We start from the raw sequence: 17922 nt of genomic DNA on the forward strand, positions 1-17922 counted from the left end.
AGTACTGTTGATTATGACTAAACTTCATAGAAATTAGTATTCAATATAAGACCAAGCCAAAATGGCAAAATATTTAGTGATATTTTAATGATCTTAACCATTATAATCACAAACCACTGGTCAGGAAATTAGCAAGAATTGCACAAATAAGTGACTCAGCACAGAATAATCTTTCTTGCAGACAGCTTTTTACAGGAAGAAGAGTCAGTGTTGTTCCACTCAATGTTAATGGCTTCAAACAGTTCATGAGTAGTTGGAAAATGTCTCCCAGTTTGTTTGAGTTTAATGCGAGACCAAATATTAACTATAGGCTTTAAATCTGGACACTGACTGATGCCAAAACATGAGCCTGATGTTGTTCTCAAGCCATTTCTTGGTTGTCTTTGCACTTTGGGCAGGAACATTGTCTTGTTGAAGAATAACATCTGATCACTCATCTTTAGAAAACAACTTTTTATTTGTGAAAAGCAAGCCATTCTGCATTATTCTCCTGCACTCTAAAGCATTAAATGACTTTTCACAGTGAAGAAACTCACCAATAGCAGCAGATAAAAAGGCTCCTCACACAACAGTCTCTTCCTCATGCATTTATTATTATATTTCTCATCAGATTTCTGAAGACACCACTCTGAAGCTTCACTATGCAACTCATGTTTCATTGTGATTCATCACTCCACACACAGCTTCACATATTCTGACAAAAACTTAATTCTGTCTTTAATTTTTTTCTGAGACAGCAATGGCTTTTTAAGTTGTGCATTTTCCTGACCAATAATTTGTGGCGAAGACTAATAAAAGCTTACTAATCAGCCAATAACATGACAGCTACTCAATGCGTTTAGGCATGTAGACATGGTCAAGACGATCTGCTGAAGTTCAAACTGAGCATCAGAACGGGGAAGAAAGGTGATTTAAGTGACTTTGAATGTGCCATGGTTGTTTGTGCCAGATGGGCTGGTCTGAGAATTTCAGAAGGATTTTCACAAACAACCATCTTTAGGGTTTACAGAGAAAATATCCAGTGAGCTGCAGTTCAGTGGATGAAAATGCCTTGCTGATGCCAGAGGTCAGAGGAGAATGACCAGACTGGATTGAGCTGAGGGCAACAGTAACTCAAACACACTCATTACACCCGAGTTCTGCAGAAGAGCGTCTCTGAACATGTTGAACCTTGAAGCAGAAGAGCTTCAGCAGCAGAACACACACACCTTTGACTCTCCTGTCAGATGAGAACAGGAAACTGAGGCTACAATTCACACGGGCTCACAAAAATCAGACATTAGAAGATTGGAAAAACGTTGCCTGGTCTGATGAGTCTTGATTTCTGACATTCAGATGGTCGGGTCAGAATTTGGTGTAAACAACATGAAAGCATGGATCCATCCTGCCTTGTATCATCGATTCAGGCTTCTGCTGGTGTAATGGTGTGGAGGAGATTTTCTTGGCACACTTTGGGCCATGAGCATTGTTTAAACACCACCGCCTACCTAAGTATTGTTGCTGACCATTTCTATCTCTTTATGATCACAGTGTATCATCTTCTGATGGCTACTTCCAGCAGGATAACACACTGTCACAAAACTCAAATCATCTCAAACATGACAATGAGTTCACTATACTCAAATGAGTCACCAGATCTCAATCCAATCGAGCAGCTTTGGGATGTGGTGGAACAGGAGATTCGCATCATAGATGTGCAGATGACAAATCTGCAGCGACTGTGTGATGATATCATGACAATATGGACCAAAATCAAAGAGGAATGTTTCCAGCACCTTGTTGAATCTGTGCCATGAAGAATTAAAGCAGTTCTGAAGGCAAAAGTGGGTCCAATCCGGTACTAGCAAGGTGTACCTAGTGGCCGGTGACTGTGAGTCTGTTTATATATACATATATCACATACATATAATCAAAATCACTTGAGTGCACATCATAACATCATTGCAATATCTGAATAGTCGTATATAGTTACTTCCCAGGCTGCATAACCCAAATAATGCTGAGATTGTTATTCATGTTACTCTCTTCTGACCTCCTGATCTCTTTTGCGTCCATTAAAACTTCTTGTTTTGGGACAGTTAGAGCGATCTGTGTATGCCAGACCCTTGGAGACACTCCGAACACAGTGGACTATACAGCAGTGGGCTAAATGCTGTCAACGCTCGGACTCAGTGGCCTGACTCACCTTCTTAATTACCCATCATCCCCTGCACAGCCAGGCTCTCACAAATTACACCCCATTGAAGACGAGTGATAGAGCTGTCAGTGAGTACTCAGCGTGTCTTAGCGGGAGAGGCAGATCACACATACACACAAACTCGCAGAGTAGGCAAGAGCTGGTGCCAACATCAGAAACACTCACCCATGCTTTCTTCAGCTTCCACAATGACTGCGGCGACACTGACATAATAGAGAGAGTGAGAGAGAAGAACTGTGTGTGTGATGATATGAGGAGGAGAAAGAGCGAGAGTCTGGGAAGTGATATGACGGAGGCCAAGCAAGGTATCGTGAGAGTTATACGAGCCTTTGTAACCTTAATCTCTGGGCTAGTTATGAAATTGCAGGTCTTCATGCAGACTAAAAATGAGCTACCTAATGGACAAAATGTAAAAGTTTGATAATACTTTGTATCACGGTTTCCACAAAAATATTAAGCAGCACAACTGTTTTCAACATTGATAATAATCAGAAATGTTTCTTGAGCAGCAAATCATCATATTAGAACGATTTCTGTATGATCATGTGACACTAAAGTCTGGAGTAATGATGCTGAAAATTTAGCTTTGCATTACAGTAATAAATTACATTTGAAAATGTGTTAAATTAGAAAACGGTTATTTTAATTCTAATATATTTCACAATTGATCAGTTGACTTAAAAAAGCGAGGAAAACTGTTGACTTAAAATGATTAAGTAAATAAACTTGAAAAAATTAAGTTATGTGGAATTTTCAAGTTTACATAACTTAATTTTTTCAATTACACACTTTTCACTTTTTACAATGTTTGCTCTTTTTACTTTTGACTTGTTAATCAAATAAATGCAGATTTAATGTGCATGATACTTCTTTTAAAAACATTAAAAAATCTTTTGACCAGAAATGTATGTTAAACAAACTAAAAATGACCCATAACTTTTTAGGCAGAAATTGACAGACAAAAAAAAAGAAAAAAAAAAACATGCAGTAAAAAGTGATGTGGACTTAACCTAAAGTGAGGAAACCCCTTGTCTTAAAATGATTAAGTAAATAAACCTCATGTAATTGAAAAAAATTAAGTTATGTGACCTTGACAATTCCCTGTAACTTAATTTGTTCAATTATGCATGAAGTTTATTTACTTAATCATTTAAAGGCAATGGGTTTCCTCACTTTTTTTCAAGTTTTTTTCAAGCTTTTTTCTTAATAGCTTTTTCTAAAATAGCTTAAATGTGCCTCATTAAGTATACGCGATTCTATGAATATGCAAATTAGCCCCGCCTCCACGCACTCACACCAGCTCAGAGATCCACTCATTGACGATCACGTTGACCTGATTGGTTACAAGGTAGTTTGTGACGTCAGAAACACCAGCGATTTCAAACTGTGTTTTTGAGTCTGTCTTTGGTTCACTGCAGTTTTAAGGAGAATATACTCAGCAATGGTGTTGACTTATGAATTTACACATGGTTTGTCTTAACGCATATTAAAAACACCACATAAACATATAAACAACATTAAAAGCTTGAGTTTCACCACAGGGGGACTTTAAGTTAAGTCAACTGATCACATTTGACAACTAGCCCCAGTGTCTTTTATGTTTGAGCAGTGATCATTTTAACAAGCAAATACTTTGAGTATGCCATATTTTCTCAAAGTTATACCATAATTTCATAATGTCTAAATTGCAGTGTACTGCTTTCACTCTGACTGGCTTTGTTTTTAAAAAGGGCAACATTAATTATGTGAGATGAAAAAGGTCATAATGGTACCATAAAAGTACCTTAAAAGTCTTCTGACTCATATCGCATACACAGTTTTGTTCAAATATTCTGTCCAAGCTGAGGCACATGGTCCATGTTCATACAATTAAGACGTTGATAAAATAACAACAACTTCCTCTGTCTGTGAGACTGTAAATTGGCATCTATTACTCACAACGTAAAAAGAGAGAACGCGGTGACTACACACGATTCCCGGACCTCAGACTGCCTCTAATTTACTTGTCTAAGAATTTGCTCCACGTGTGTAATTGCCATAAATTTGGATTAGAGATCGGGGGACAGGTTGTAAGTGGATGTGAAGTCCTGATACATACCCATTTGTAAGTCATTAACATTTTTACCCTCTAATTTTGCCATCGAATACTGCATTTTTTCAACAGGAAAATGACGTTATGGCTCCAGCGATTCTGGGCAACACTATAATTCTGCCTTTAATTAGTTTAGGAACTGAATGAAATTAAATTAAATCAATCAAATACTACAAAATAATAAATAAATAATAAACTTGAATATGAAAATAAAGCAAAAAGAGATGCTTTGCCACAGTGCTAAAAGCCTCTCTGCCTCTTTATACTAAATCATACATTTATTACATTGAATATAAGCATCACAAGGTAAAGATCAAACAAAGATCATTGAACGCAGGTTAGACGGCCGGCACAATTACTGCATACTTCTCTTACTCTTCATGGCCTTAGGACAGTCCTAGTCTGCTGTTTAATATAAGGAATGGTTGCCTGTGTAGCCAGGCTTTGTTTAAACGGGCTTATGACTCAATTTAATCAGTACAAATATGGCCATTTCATTATGGAGCACACTCAAATATTTGTTTCTGTGGGTTTCTCCCTCATTGAAGCATAAATTGCTGCAAACTGCAGAGTTTGGGAAAGGATTCCACGCCAAGCCAATCCTAAACGAATAAATCAAGGACTAAATGCTGCCCTTAAGCAGCTTAAAGACATTCATTCAGACAGTCATTCAAAACAGATCCCACATTCAATAAAAACACAGAGCGCACACACTGTACACTGGCAGTTGCCCAGTGTCACGACAGGCCTGCCAGCTGTTATTATGCTTTGACAGTTGTAAGTCACTTGATTTCTCATTGATCCCTTTATGACTGCAATATGGCCTTTACTTGAAGGGCAAACGATCAAACGGAGAGACTCGGTTCGCGTATGACGTATGAAAGGGCTTTTTTGCTCGGCCTGTAAGGGTCAGGAGGTTCTCTTGTTACGGCAATAAACTCCCTGTCATAGTGCTAAAACAAGAACACACTTTTTACGCAGTTTGAACATTTATAGAAACAGAAAGTCAACGGAAAAACCAGAGGCTGTCAACACTTCTCAATTTAAGGTAGTTTTACCGCCTCAGTAAATCACAGATGCTACACACAGTACGGGCACATTTATACACTCCTTAGAAACTAAAACTAATGTAATTGGTTCATTTGAATAACTCTTCCAAAGCCACATGATTATCATACATCAGTGGACTATACTGCTTCTGAAGAATTTATGTGCAGTGCAGAAAAAAAAAAGTGCAGTTTTTTTAGTCTTCTTTTCCAGAACATGCATAATATACTATTGCAATATTCCATAAAACTATTTTATAGTTTTATAATAAAATAAGAAGTCAACTTTGATTCCGGTGATTTAAGATTATATTTAGAATTAAGTATATTTATTATACTTCGTATATATTATATAAGTATATAATTATATATTATATAAGTATATTTTATAGCAGTCTACCTGCACTTTTTAAACATAAATCTAACAAAATTAAAAAGAAGACTGTTTTTAAAACAAGAAAAAAATTATTTAGGTAAATAAATAAAACTAACTTGAAGAAACTGTCATGGTCAAAATAGAACAAAGCAAAACAACAAAACAAAACAAAACAACAAAGCAAAACAACAAAACAAAACAAAACAAAACAGCAAAGCAAAGCAACAAAACAAAGCAAAACAACAAAACAAAACAGCAAAGCAAAACAACAAAGCAAAACAACAAAACAAAACAAAGCAAAACAACAAAACAAAACAACAAAGCAAAACATCAAAACAAAGCAAAACAACAAAGCAAACAACAAAGCAAAGCACAACAAAACAAACAAGCAAAACAAAAAACAAGTTTGCTAATACAGTGTCACATTAAGTGACTCTAAAAAAAAAGTCCTGTAGGTGGCACTGTATATCACCATATGAGTTTTCACAGTGAGAATCTTTCTGAGCTGTGTAACATTTTTAATTTTATTTTTTTTTACTGGTAGTGTATTTGTCTTATTTTCATTGTGAGGTATTTGTGGAGGATTCAGCAGAAAATGAGTTTGGACAGTTCACTGGGTAGGCTGTCATTCTGAGTTGAGTATTTTGACACTTCATTAAATCTGCAAGTGTGTGTGTGTGTGAGAGAGGAGTTAAAGAGATACAGTGAGAGAGAGAGAGAGAGAGAGAGAGAGAGAGAGAGAGAGAGAGAGAGAGAGAGAGAGAGAGAGAGAGAGAGAGAGAGAGAAAGGCATTCTCTGCTGGCGCCAGTATTCGGGAGATCCTACTGAGAAACACACACACACACTCCTCAAACAGGGCTTGACCTACAACCACTTTACACCCTCACTCAAATGAACGCCCTTTCCCCTGGCAACACCAGCTGTGTGCTGACTATGCAATTCTCATATAATTACTTTTGAACAATTTATTGGGTTCAGCGGCTGCACAACAGTACAGCAAAAGTAATGAAAATGTAAATTACACCGGGGACTGTAAGGAACATCGTGTGAAGTCATGTGTGTTCTTTAGGTTTTATGATATGAGTATGAGTCTTATATGGAAAGTTATGTGTGGGAAACTTATTAAATGCATTATTTTTATATTTAAAAGCCAGCATGAAACGGAAGTTGTGATAGTCTTTAGAGTGAAACGGAAAGAATTTTTTTTTAGAGCGGGACTTTTGGGGATTTTGTCCATAGGGAATTGATTGGATGGTTGTGGTTTGCTATTGGTTGATCTCATGTGAGTGACAGGTTGATCCCGCCCTCACGCCAGTAAACACATCATCAGAGAAGAGCTGCAAGAGGGGGGGGGGAAGGTATTTTAATTATAGATTATTATGAGGGCACATGAATTGGTAACACTTTACAATAAGGTCTAAATTATTAACATTAATCAATGTATTAATTAACATGAACTAACAATGAGCAATACATAGTTACAGTAATATTACAGTATTTATTCATCTTTGTTAACCTTAGTCAATAAAAAATACAGCTGTTCATTGTTTGTTCATGTTAGTTCACATTGCATGAACTAATGTTAACAAATATAACTTTGGGTTTTAAATATGTATTAGTAAATGTTGAAATTTCATGGTGACTAAATTGTTTAAGCTACATAAAATAGTCTATAAAAATGTAAGAACTTTTAAAAATTAAAATATGAATAAGTCATGTTTTTATATTTTGACAAATTTAGTATGCATAATTTAAGCTTTGACTTTGATATAATTTGTGAATTCAATTTAATTACATTTTTATTAACTTCAATCCTTTTTAGTTAACTTATGATCTTTAATAATAATCATCATTTATTATTTTTACCATCACCATTGTTAAATACTACTGGTACCACTTTACAATAAGGTCTAACTTGTTAAAATTCATGAACTAACAATGAGCAATACATTCTTAAAGCATTTATTAACCTTTGTTAAATGTATTAGTAAATGTTGAAATTATTTATTGAGATTAAAAAATGCACTGAGAATGAGAATTAACGAATGCAGTTAACAAATTAAATATTACTGTAAATATACTACTACCAGAGGTGGACAGTAACAAAGTACATTTACTTGAGTACTGTACTTAAGTACACTTTTTGAGTATCTGTACTTTACTTGAGTATTATTTTTTCTGGAAACTTTTTACTTTAACTTCACTTCATTTGAAAGACAAATTGTACTTTTTACTCCCCTTAATTTCTGTCAAGATTTTGGTTGCAGGGGATGCATTTTGGTTGGAAATGAAAGTCGGGTTGACGTCAGAACCAATGACCGAAACCATTGTGCACTTATTCAATCTCAATGGAACTGTGTTTGATATTGATATTGATTTGAGGGTAAGGGGGAGATTTCTGACACAACCAACATCTGATTAACGGGAATATTATTACTAGTCTTCTCGACTAGATGTCATCATTAATTATTATTATTTTTTTTAACTTGTAGGATACAATGAGGTCCCTGTCATCAGAGGTGGACAGTAACAAAGTACATTTACTTGAGTACTTAAGTACACTTTTTCAGTATCTGTAAGACAAATATCACACTTTTTACTTCACTAGATGTGTACTTCTTTTGTTGGGGTGGTAGGAGTGTTAAATAAAGATGATTACGGCTGTCTTTTTTTTTTTGTCAATTCAGTGGTTTAATTTCTATAAGTTTTATAACATTCTAAAAGCTCTTAATTCCACAGATACTACTAACTGGTAGGTGTATTCACTATTGCTTCAGAAGCATAAGGTACAGTAAGTATTACATACAACAATAATAAAAACAATGCATTGACATTTACTTTTTACTTTTGATACTTAAGTACTTTTAGAAAACGAGTACTTCTGTACTTTTACTTAAGTAAAAATCGGTCTTTACAACTTTTACTTGTAATGGAGTGATATTTGTCCAGTACAAGGAAGTTGTGTACTTTGTCCACTTCTGACTACTACTAATAAATTATGTGTTATGCCTTCCTGTTAATTTACAGCACCACTGTTTTAGAATCAAGGGTCTGGATTTTCTGAATAGCATTAGAAGTAAAACTGCACAGAAACTCGTATGCAATGACAGGACACAGCGCTGGTGAATACTGAAACCTTTATTCTGTTATTATCCACTGAGGATGGATGAATTTTTGTCGCACACAGAAATGAGTAATACTGCAGGGTTTATGATTTCACCTGCGGACCCTTATAATAACCTCAGTTCATCTCTCCTGCAAATGACTAAGATAAATACATAAATAAATACACATTAGAACTTTACATGTTTATAGCAATTGAAAAAAATAATACAGATCACCATAGATAAATATAAAGCACAATAAATGAACAAAGAAGGGGGAAACATATTGTAAGTTTATACATTCAGATGGGATTCATTTGCTTTAGTACACAAAAACAATTCAAAGGTCACTCATCCTCATGAGGCGTTATCACATTCGTGAACTTTTCTCTTGAAAATGTATAACATTAATTAAACATTTAAATAGCTGCTGGTGCTTAGTGTGTAAATGTTTCAGCACACAAACAAACAAACAGAAAAAATGTTACATTTTTGTAAGACCTAAAAATGGTTGTTTACCATCATTCCAATTTACATTCATTTTCAAATTCTAGGATGGAACAAGGTAAGCATGCAAATGTGTATAAAATCGACCGTTTGCACCAATCATTTCGTCCTACGATCAAAATCTCATTTAGTAAAATGTACAAAAAAGAAACCAAAACTCAAGTGTAAGTCACTTTTCTCTTTTAAATCAAAGACACATTGCTCGAAGACAACAATCAGTAGTTCGAGTTGATTTTAGGGAAAAAGATCGGAGTTTTTGGAATGCTTTTTCTTGCCAATGCACTTGTTTCTCAGTTGCACTGCGGTTCATTAGAGCACGATTCACAGCCAATGCACAGTTCATTACACTAAGCTAAATGACTCCAAATGAAACCATAAGCGAGAACTAACGCCTAACAAACGTCGCAGAATTACAAGCAGCACGACTAAACCTACAATGAGACGTGCCATCAAAAAAAGTGGCGTGGTGACATTTAAAACGGATCGTCCTACAGTAGATTTCCTCTAAACAGGAATGGAGCGTCGGGAGTAGAATTCTGAGTGGCTGAAAGCATTTGTATTGCAAAAGAGTGAGAAAGTAGAAACCTGGGAACCCCCCACAGGCTTCACTTCGGACATTTGTGTGCGTCACAGTTAATCTAAATAGTTATTCGCATCATATTCCCCATATTAAACACAAAACACGCACATAAACCCCTTTCCGATTGACTTCACCATTAACATTTCTGGATTGTGTCCCTTTCAGATGAATGAAAGACAGTTACTTCTCGGGGTGGTTGACGTCGTCCTTCATGACCGGGAGCCAGGGAGGGGACAGCTCTGGGATGTTCTTCTTGGCCTGGTTGAGGTGGGTCATGGCGGTGTACAAGCTGGCCCTGGAGCTCTGCTCAGGGTAGTACATCTCCAGAGCCGCCGGGGTGCAGTGTCTGTGCTGGATTAGAAAGTGGATGTTTGCAAATAAAAGGTTAGACGGGAATACATTAACTAGTGCGGAGAAGGTCAGGCAGGTTCTCTAATAAATCAAACATAAAGGTGAATGTCACGGAGCTCTGCATTCCTGTTGCTGTAGCATCGGTACAGCGGACAGAGCGCTGAAACACTTCCATTTACACACATGAATAGATTTGGGGAAATCGATATTGTGTAAGTGGACAAAATCTTTCCATCTCCACCTTTTCCAAGAGCGCCGAGTTGACGTGAAGCCCTGAACATTCAACTGTCTTAGCACATTATCCAACAACAACAAAAAAACTACATTTCTGTACATTAACTATCTATAATGCTAAAAAATATTGTTCTTAATGGAATACTAGCTTTCAGCATACTGAATACTGCATAGTATATACTGTATTGTGTGTGTGTGTGTGTATATATATATATATATATATATATATATATATATATATAATGTATGTAAAAATAGCAAGTAAAACATTATTATACAAGCATTTGAAATAGTAGTATGCAACATTTGTCAGTCTCATTATATTGCATGTTTAATTCAATGAGTCGCCAATTATCATTTCAGAAATAAAAACATTAGAATTTGTGCATACTGTGCATTTTTAATCAAATATTTTATCCATTTTTTTTGTTTCTCGTCAGTATGATAAAAAAAAGAAAGTAAAAATATATTTTAAAAACTGCAGCTAAAATTACATATTTCCATCTATTATCTCGAAAATTTACATTGCATTGTGGGATACACTGTCCTCCACGCAGTGTAAAATAAAATACTCATTTGAGAAAATTGTAGATCATCTGGGCTTTCTGTAATACAGAAAATTTGTATACAGTGCAAAATGTACAGTCTATAAAATTAAAGAGAAATGTGGCAGTATAATATTTCGAACAGAGCATGTCTTCAACCTACCTTTTTTTGTCAATGTTGAAAAAACAACTAATTTACCATAAATATGTGAATGTATATATATATATATAATATTAAAGTATATACTAATACCAAAACTAAAGAGCTTACAGAACGTATAGACAGAATTTTTTTAATCTTAAAGGTATAGCAGAGGATTTTTTACTTCCGGGTGGATCACCTATACTATTGGTCCTCCTAATTGTCAATCATTCTGGTGAATCAATCAAACTTTTCAAAAAGTGGAGAGGGCGGGTCTTATCTAAAATTCGGAAAGATCCTCCACTATACCTTTAAAATATTAATAAACTCTCAATGTGGCTCTGACTGACTAGTTCTATGGAATGCGAACTATGAAAGGTTTATTACATTTCCAATTTGTCAAACAGATGCTTAGAAGCATAAAGTGACAGTTGAGCAAAGAGTGCTCACAGTTACTCATCCATCCCACAACAAAGTAATAAAAAATAAGCGGTTTTGTGACTGAAATGCGTCAATCAAGAGACGTCAACATGCAAAAACTACCAAAAACCTAATTTCATCTAAATAAGAGGCAATTTCCCCACTCTTCAAGTTAGCAACGCTACATTAGTGTGGCACGCTAATTACAGCAGTGGTATCTGCATCAAAGGGGGAGAGGTGGAAACCCCTGCAGGCCTTAATCACAGTTTAGTCATGCTTCAGACTAATTAAAGACATTCTCACACTCCGACAAAGCTTTAGATGCTGTCTGAAGATGACTAAGCTTTGCTAAGCTCTGAACAAAATAATATGTTAACCGAATATCACACGAACTAAAGATTCAGTTAATACTTAATCGCTCTGCTCCAAAACCTAGTAGGCCGCCTAGTGAATTTTCTGTGTAACTGGTAGCTATAGAATAACACCATTCTGAAAAAGTAGGATGCGTTCAGTATCTAAGGTTGAGATGTCACATGGGAGGCGACCACAGGCTAGTTTTCAAGTGCAGACATTAGCTCAATGAAGTGTGTGATCGGTCATCTCCATTTTAAGACCAAAAATGGTTTCTAAAGTAGAGCACAGATGATCTCTATCAGCATGGGACAGAGCTAGTGTGTTTACCTGGAGGACGAAGCCATCGGGGCAGCCGAGCTGATCGTACCACAGCGCTTTATACATGACCAACAGCAGCAGACACGCCAGGAACGCCAAGGTAATAATGATCAACCCAGTCAGCTGGAAAACAGACACTCACACATCAACGTTTTTGCATTACCCTCACAAAACAAAGAGACAAATGTGTAAAACTGCTTTACCTTGAGCTTCTCTGACATCTCATCGTAAAGGTTTATGTTTAGCTTCTTGATGCTGGGCACATACATCTTCCTCTTCTTCTCCTTCAGCTGATACTCTGTTGTGGTTTTCACAATCACCTATAGAGTCAGAGAGAAAGAATGAACTAATGAACAAAAGGAGAGGGGGCTGGGCAGAAACCACAAGAATGGGTTCGCTGCTTTCATAGTAAGCATTAGAAACCCTAATGGAGAACCAGCTGAAGCGAGTAGCAGTGTTTTCGAGTGTCATCGCTGGTTTCTAGCTTGTCAACCAGATATCATGTTTTTGACTGTGTTAAGGTGGATTGAGATCGTCTACCAGCTTGTGACTCACAAACAATGAGTCAAAAAAAATGATTGTCAAAGTCAACGTTACATCCCAACCAAGCCTTATGTGCTCCAAATGAAGCCAAATTTATGATTTCAATTTTACGTGGTATACATTAAACCATACTCTAAATCTAACCGATGGTTTTAGAGCCCCCATGTGGTGAAAATCAAGTTTTTAATGTTGTTTATATGTCTATGTGGTGTTTTTAATATGTTTTTAGACAAACCATGTGCAAATTCATAAGTCAACACCATTGCTGAGTATTTTCTCCTTAAAACTGCAGTGAAGCAAAGACAGTCTCAAAAACACGGTTTGAAATCGCTGGTGTTTCTGACGTCACAAACCTTGTAACCTATCAGGTCAACGTGTGATCGTCAACGAGTGGATCTCTGAGCTGGTGTGAGTGAGTGGAGGCGGGGCTCATTTGCATATTCATAGAACAGCGTATACTAAATGAGGCACAGGTGTAGAGTTACATTCAAGCTATTTTAAGGCATGAGGACATTTTTTTCAAGGAAAAAACATTTAAATATGTCATTTTGGTGATCAAAGATGAGTTTTAAGGGAAAAAAATATTGAATACATGGGGACTTTAACAAAAACAAATGCCGTTTTAGCTTGATTCTACAAGTGGTTCCTTTTCCAGCGCCACAAGTGCCTTGCTGTACCAGTTGAGCTACCGAGCAAGTTTACTACTGTACATCAGAAAGGCCATTAATATGGAGCTGGTTATGTGATGCAAGCATCAAAATGCATTAGTTTACAAATCATGCACTATGGAATTAAGTGTTTTGAGGTCTTAACATAGTATTGTGCAAGAAACCATGTGAAAATAAGTATTCATCAATCAATAATTACGATTTGTGTGAATAAAAGTCATTGGTGTTTTACTGCCACTACTTTTTGATTCAGCTGGAAACTGAAGTGATCTGTATGTACTGTATATGTACTGTTCATTTTTTGGAATTTCACAAAAATGTCGGCAGAGGCACATTTTTCCCAGTGAGCCCGTGTTGTAGGATGCGCAGGATGTTACTTCAGCACATTACAGATGCAGAGAGCTCCTGCTACTATATCATTTGTCATCTTTTAGATGAGTCATTGCAAAGTTAAACCCAAACTCTGCTGTGCGTTTCCACCCGTTGCACCAGCCTCCCACAGCGCTAAGAATAGATACAAGCCATCTGTGAGAGTCCTGACATGAGCGTGTGTGCGTTTGCAAGATCAGATGGTTTGCAAAGCCTTTCAGTGACAAAGCGTATCATACTCGGTGACAATGAATCTTGATGGTGCCACATGAATTCTTTCTTTCATGCCAGGCTATCCGCTAGGATCTAACAGGGTGGTTTCTAGCTCGTCTTTGATGGTATCAGCGATACTGGATGTTTGCAGGTCCACCTCCGGCTTCCTATGACATTCTTCCTCTTAATGAAGTTCTATGCAGAGTAATGAATAACAGAGGTGCGTTCCTGTCTTTCATATGGCTCTATGTGTGGGTTCTGCTCTCTAATGCATGAATGGTAATTAGGCTACCTTATCAGGGAACGGCTGCTGTAACTGTCCGACCTCCAGTGGGGTGATGAGGGGGATGTTGTCGAAACCGTCCTCAACCGATGGCTGTCTCGTCACCTTTTCCGCCAGGTTACTGCCTAGTTTCACCATATCTGAAACAAACACACACAATTAGATATTATATTTGAAAAAAAAAAAAAATGCAAATGAACCCAGTATTTACAGTAAAATATCCGACCGAATACCGTGTCATATTTTTCATTACATTACTTTGCACCTGGTTTTGGGCACTCAGTAGTGTAATATATATATTTAGAGTTAGGATGCAATAAAGTATTGATGCTACTGCACCATTTTTCCTTCCAAAGCATAATTTTCTGCATCTGTTGTTGGTTGATGTTCTCCATTTAGCACTAGTTAGTGAGAAAATAATACCTCTCCATTAAGTCTGTGTCTTAGGGGCCTGCTGTTGGAGCTCTGATGCCGTTACTCAGTTACTGTGAATCTCTCTTCATCTCATTATGACTCAGTGCGCATGCACACACACATACGACTGTGATAATTCACCAACACACACACACTCATGTCTTACTCATTAGCTGAGGAAAACTACCTCTCTCTCATTATCTTCTTCCATCCTAATAGGCTATTATAGAGCTCTCTACAGAATACAAAACACATAAACACAATAACCACTAGTGATAGATGGAAATGTCAGTCCATATTAAGCCATTTTAGCGATTTCCCACATTGGCCAATAAAAAGCTAGCCGTGAATTAAGTTAAGATTGTATATTAGCTCAGATTGAGCTCTTTAATGTGGTTCATATTAGAGATTAATCAAGCCAAAAATGTTGATATGAAAGGCTGACATATATATATATAAAAAAAAACTAAAAAAAAATGTATGTGACATTTAGTGGGGAAGAATCTCTGTGCATCAAATATACCCTGTTTATATGTAAACCTTACTTTGCAAATGGGGACCAAACATATTCCATAGATCGATCAATCAATGTGTTTTCCCGTAGTAGCCTACTTTATGTTATAATGCATTTTAAATGTATAATTTATCATATTTAAAATATAAGTATGGATTGCTGAAAAACATCCGTTGGTTTTCATCATTCTTAACACCCAGTAAAGTTCTTTATAAACGCACTACATTTGAAACTGTATTCAAATAAGTAAACTGATGTTTGCTGTTCTGACGCAAACGCTGCACGTGAAGCAGGACACGGAATAGGCGGATTTGATTGGCTCTTCCACACAAGCACCTTATTGTCTCTATCAAGGTTATCCGAGATGCCCAACATGTACGGCATATCAGCATACGCGTGTGTGTGTCCAAACTGGCACAGACCAGCAGCACTGAAAGCTCGTCAAACCATAAACACCGTTATAATCGACGACCTAGCACACATTCAGGACAAACGGAAGCTTAAAACGCGATTTGTAGGCCTAATTCATCACACACATTATGCACTCACAATGGACCATACGCAACAGCTGCGCGTTCACTGAGATATTATTCCTCAGGATAATGATGGATGTTTTTGATTCTTACGATGCACTGAAAGGATTTCGATTGGAAAATTTTTAATTAACGGAATAAATTCTATGTTTTCTAATATCAACCGTTTAGAAACGACAAAGGCGAACCGATGGACATCGAATAATACAGCCTACCATTTGTCTTTCGTCGGAAATGAATTATGAAATACAGATACTCACTGGTTTCCCTGCTGTTGTCTTGATGGTGCTGATGCTGACGGAGCTTTGGCTGTTATTATGGCGGTGTGTGGGTGCGCGCGCGCGTGTGAATCACTGAAGCGCACCCGCGGCCGTCGCCGCTGTATGATGTCAGCCGCATCGCAGCACATAACTGGCTGATCAATGTGACAAATTCCTATTACACATGATATTCACATTACGTTGAGCATCTGTGGGGGTGATTTATGTTAATGGAAATGGCAGTAGCCTGATATTTTCAGGTGTGTTGCAAAAAGACTGCTTGCGCTTTACGCGGATAAAAAGGTGGTTTTAAAGCAAGTGACATTTCAATTAAATTATTAAATATACTAATATGTATAAAAAACGTTTGACTCGAAAGATGGAATCGTTTTTAGACTACAATTATTTGTCAAGTATCATTTACAATTATATTATTATTACAATGTCTCATCTAGAACATCATATTTTTTTCATTATATTCAATATTTTAAATGTAGGCTATTCTCTTATTTGTTCTTTGTTAAACTAGGCAAATTAGTTAACCATACATATGAAGGCTAGTTAGGAAAGTTTTCCAATGTGTTCTTTTTGAGTCAAAAGTTTTACAGTGACATAACAATTACATAAGTGCACTAAATAAAGCTTTTAACCAAAATTATGTAGGCTACTGTATTCTCAGGACAAGAATTTTATTTTAAAAATATATATATTTTACATTACAATATTTGTTGGCCAAAGTAATAGTTTACTCACTGTAGGCTACGTGATCATATGAATGTGAAGATCTAGAAATTCTATATAAGAATAAAATCGTAAGAAGACTAGCCTATACTTTCAATCCTTGTCCTGCATAGCCTATAGAATTTAGCTGAGAATTACTGAGACATTTTTCATAATTATAAGTAACACACTGAACGGAAAGACTGAATAGTATCACCATCAGCCCTGTCTCAGCTTATGGCTTATTATCTCGAGTATGCTTTGGATTTACCAAACGTTATGAATTTACCATGCCAACTCTCTCATCTAGTCCATCGTGTTAGTTTACATTTCTTTTTCTCACCTTCAGTTTAATGGAATCTTAGAAATTTAATTAGATTCAGTCTTTTTTTTTTTTTTTTTTTAGCTTAGTCATAATTTTGAGTCAATTATATTTCAGTATGCATATTTTATTAAATCGTTCACAAAGAAGATTGTATATTTTTCTGTACTTCATGCATCAAAAGCATAGACATTAATAATAAGCAACATTGCCACCTAGTGTCAGTATTTAAAAAAACTTAAATATGGCTTAAACAGCATTTTAAACGTTACTTTAAGATTTTTTTTATTGATAAAAACATTTCTGGAAACTTCTGGAATCATAAAATCAATTGTGGTTAATTAATGTACCTATACAGAAATGTATTAATAATAATATATGAACTCTCTCTCTCTCTCTCTCTGATCTATAGTCAAAAAAGTTGAGAAGAACCACTGCTCTGTTTAAAGGGTTAGTTCACCCAAAAATCCCATCATTTCCTCACCTTCAAGCCATAGGTGTATATGACTTTATTCTTTCAGATGAACACAATTAGAGTATATTTAAAAATATCCTGGCTCTTCCAAGCTTTATAATGGGAGTGAATGGTACCCTGGATTTTGAAGCCCAAAAAAAGCGCATCCATCCATCCATCTATCCATCCATCCATCCATCATAAAAGTAATCCATACGACTCCAGGGGGTTAATAAAGGCATTAACAGTGAACTAGACCTTTAATACATTCTGAGTGTAGCCTTTAGCAGTTTAATCAGTTCTAAATCCCAATAGATGTAAAAGGTCAACTGACCATATTTGTCTTGATTTTAAGATAGCTG

The 17922-nt window shown here is 36.2% G+C and overlaps 1 protein-coding gene across 1 annotated transcript; it reads right to left on the minus strand.

Moving 5' to 3' along the window:
* Nucleotides 1–8389: 8389 nt before the first annotated feature.
* caly (calcyon neuron-specific vesicular protein) lies at nucleotides 8390–16164 on the minus strand. The gene is made up of 5 exons (XM_079849133.1): nucleotides 16065–16164; nucleotides 14353–14483; nucleotides 12471–12587; nucleotides 12277–12390; nucleotides 8390–10254 (listed from the first exon to the last, which is right to left on the minus strand). Exons 2-5 carry the CDS (start codon nucleotides 14479–14481, stop codon nucleotides 10084–10086), a joined length of 531 nt encoding a protein of 176 aa, XP_079705259.1. The 5' UTR covers nucleotides 14482–14483; nucleotides 16065–16164; the 3' UTR covers nucleotides 8390–10083.
* Between the last annotated feature and the right edge of the window lie 1758 nt (nucleotides 16165–17922).

The sequence above is a fragment of the Squalius cephalus genome, assembly GCF_949319135.1.
Source record: "Squalius cephalus genome assembly, chromosome: 2".
In the NCBI taxonomy this organism is placed as follows: Eukaryota; Metazoa; Chordata; class Actinopteri; order Cypriniformes; family Leuciscidae; genus Squalius; species Squalius cephalus.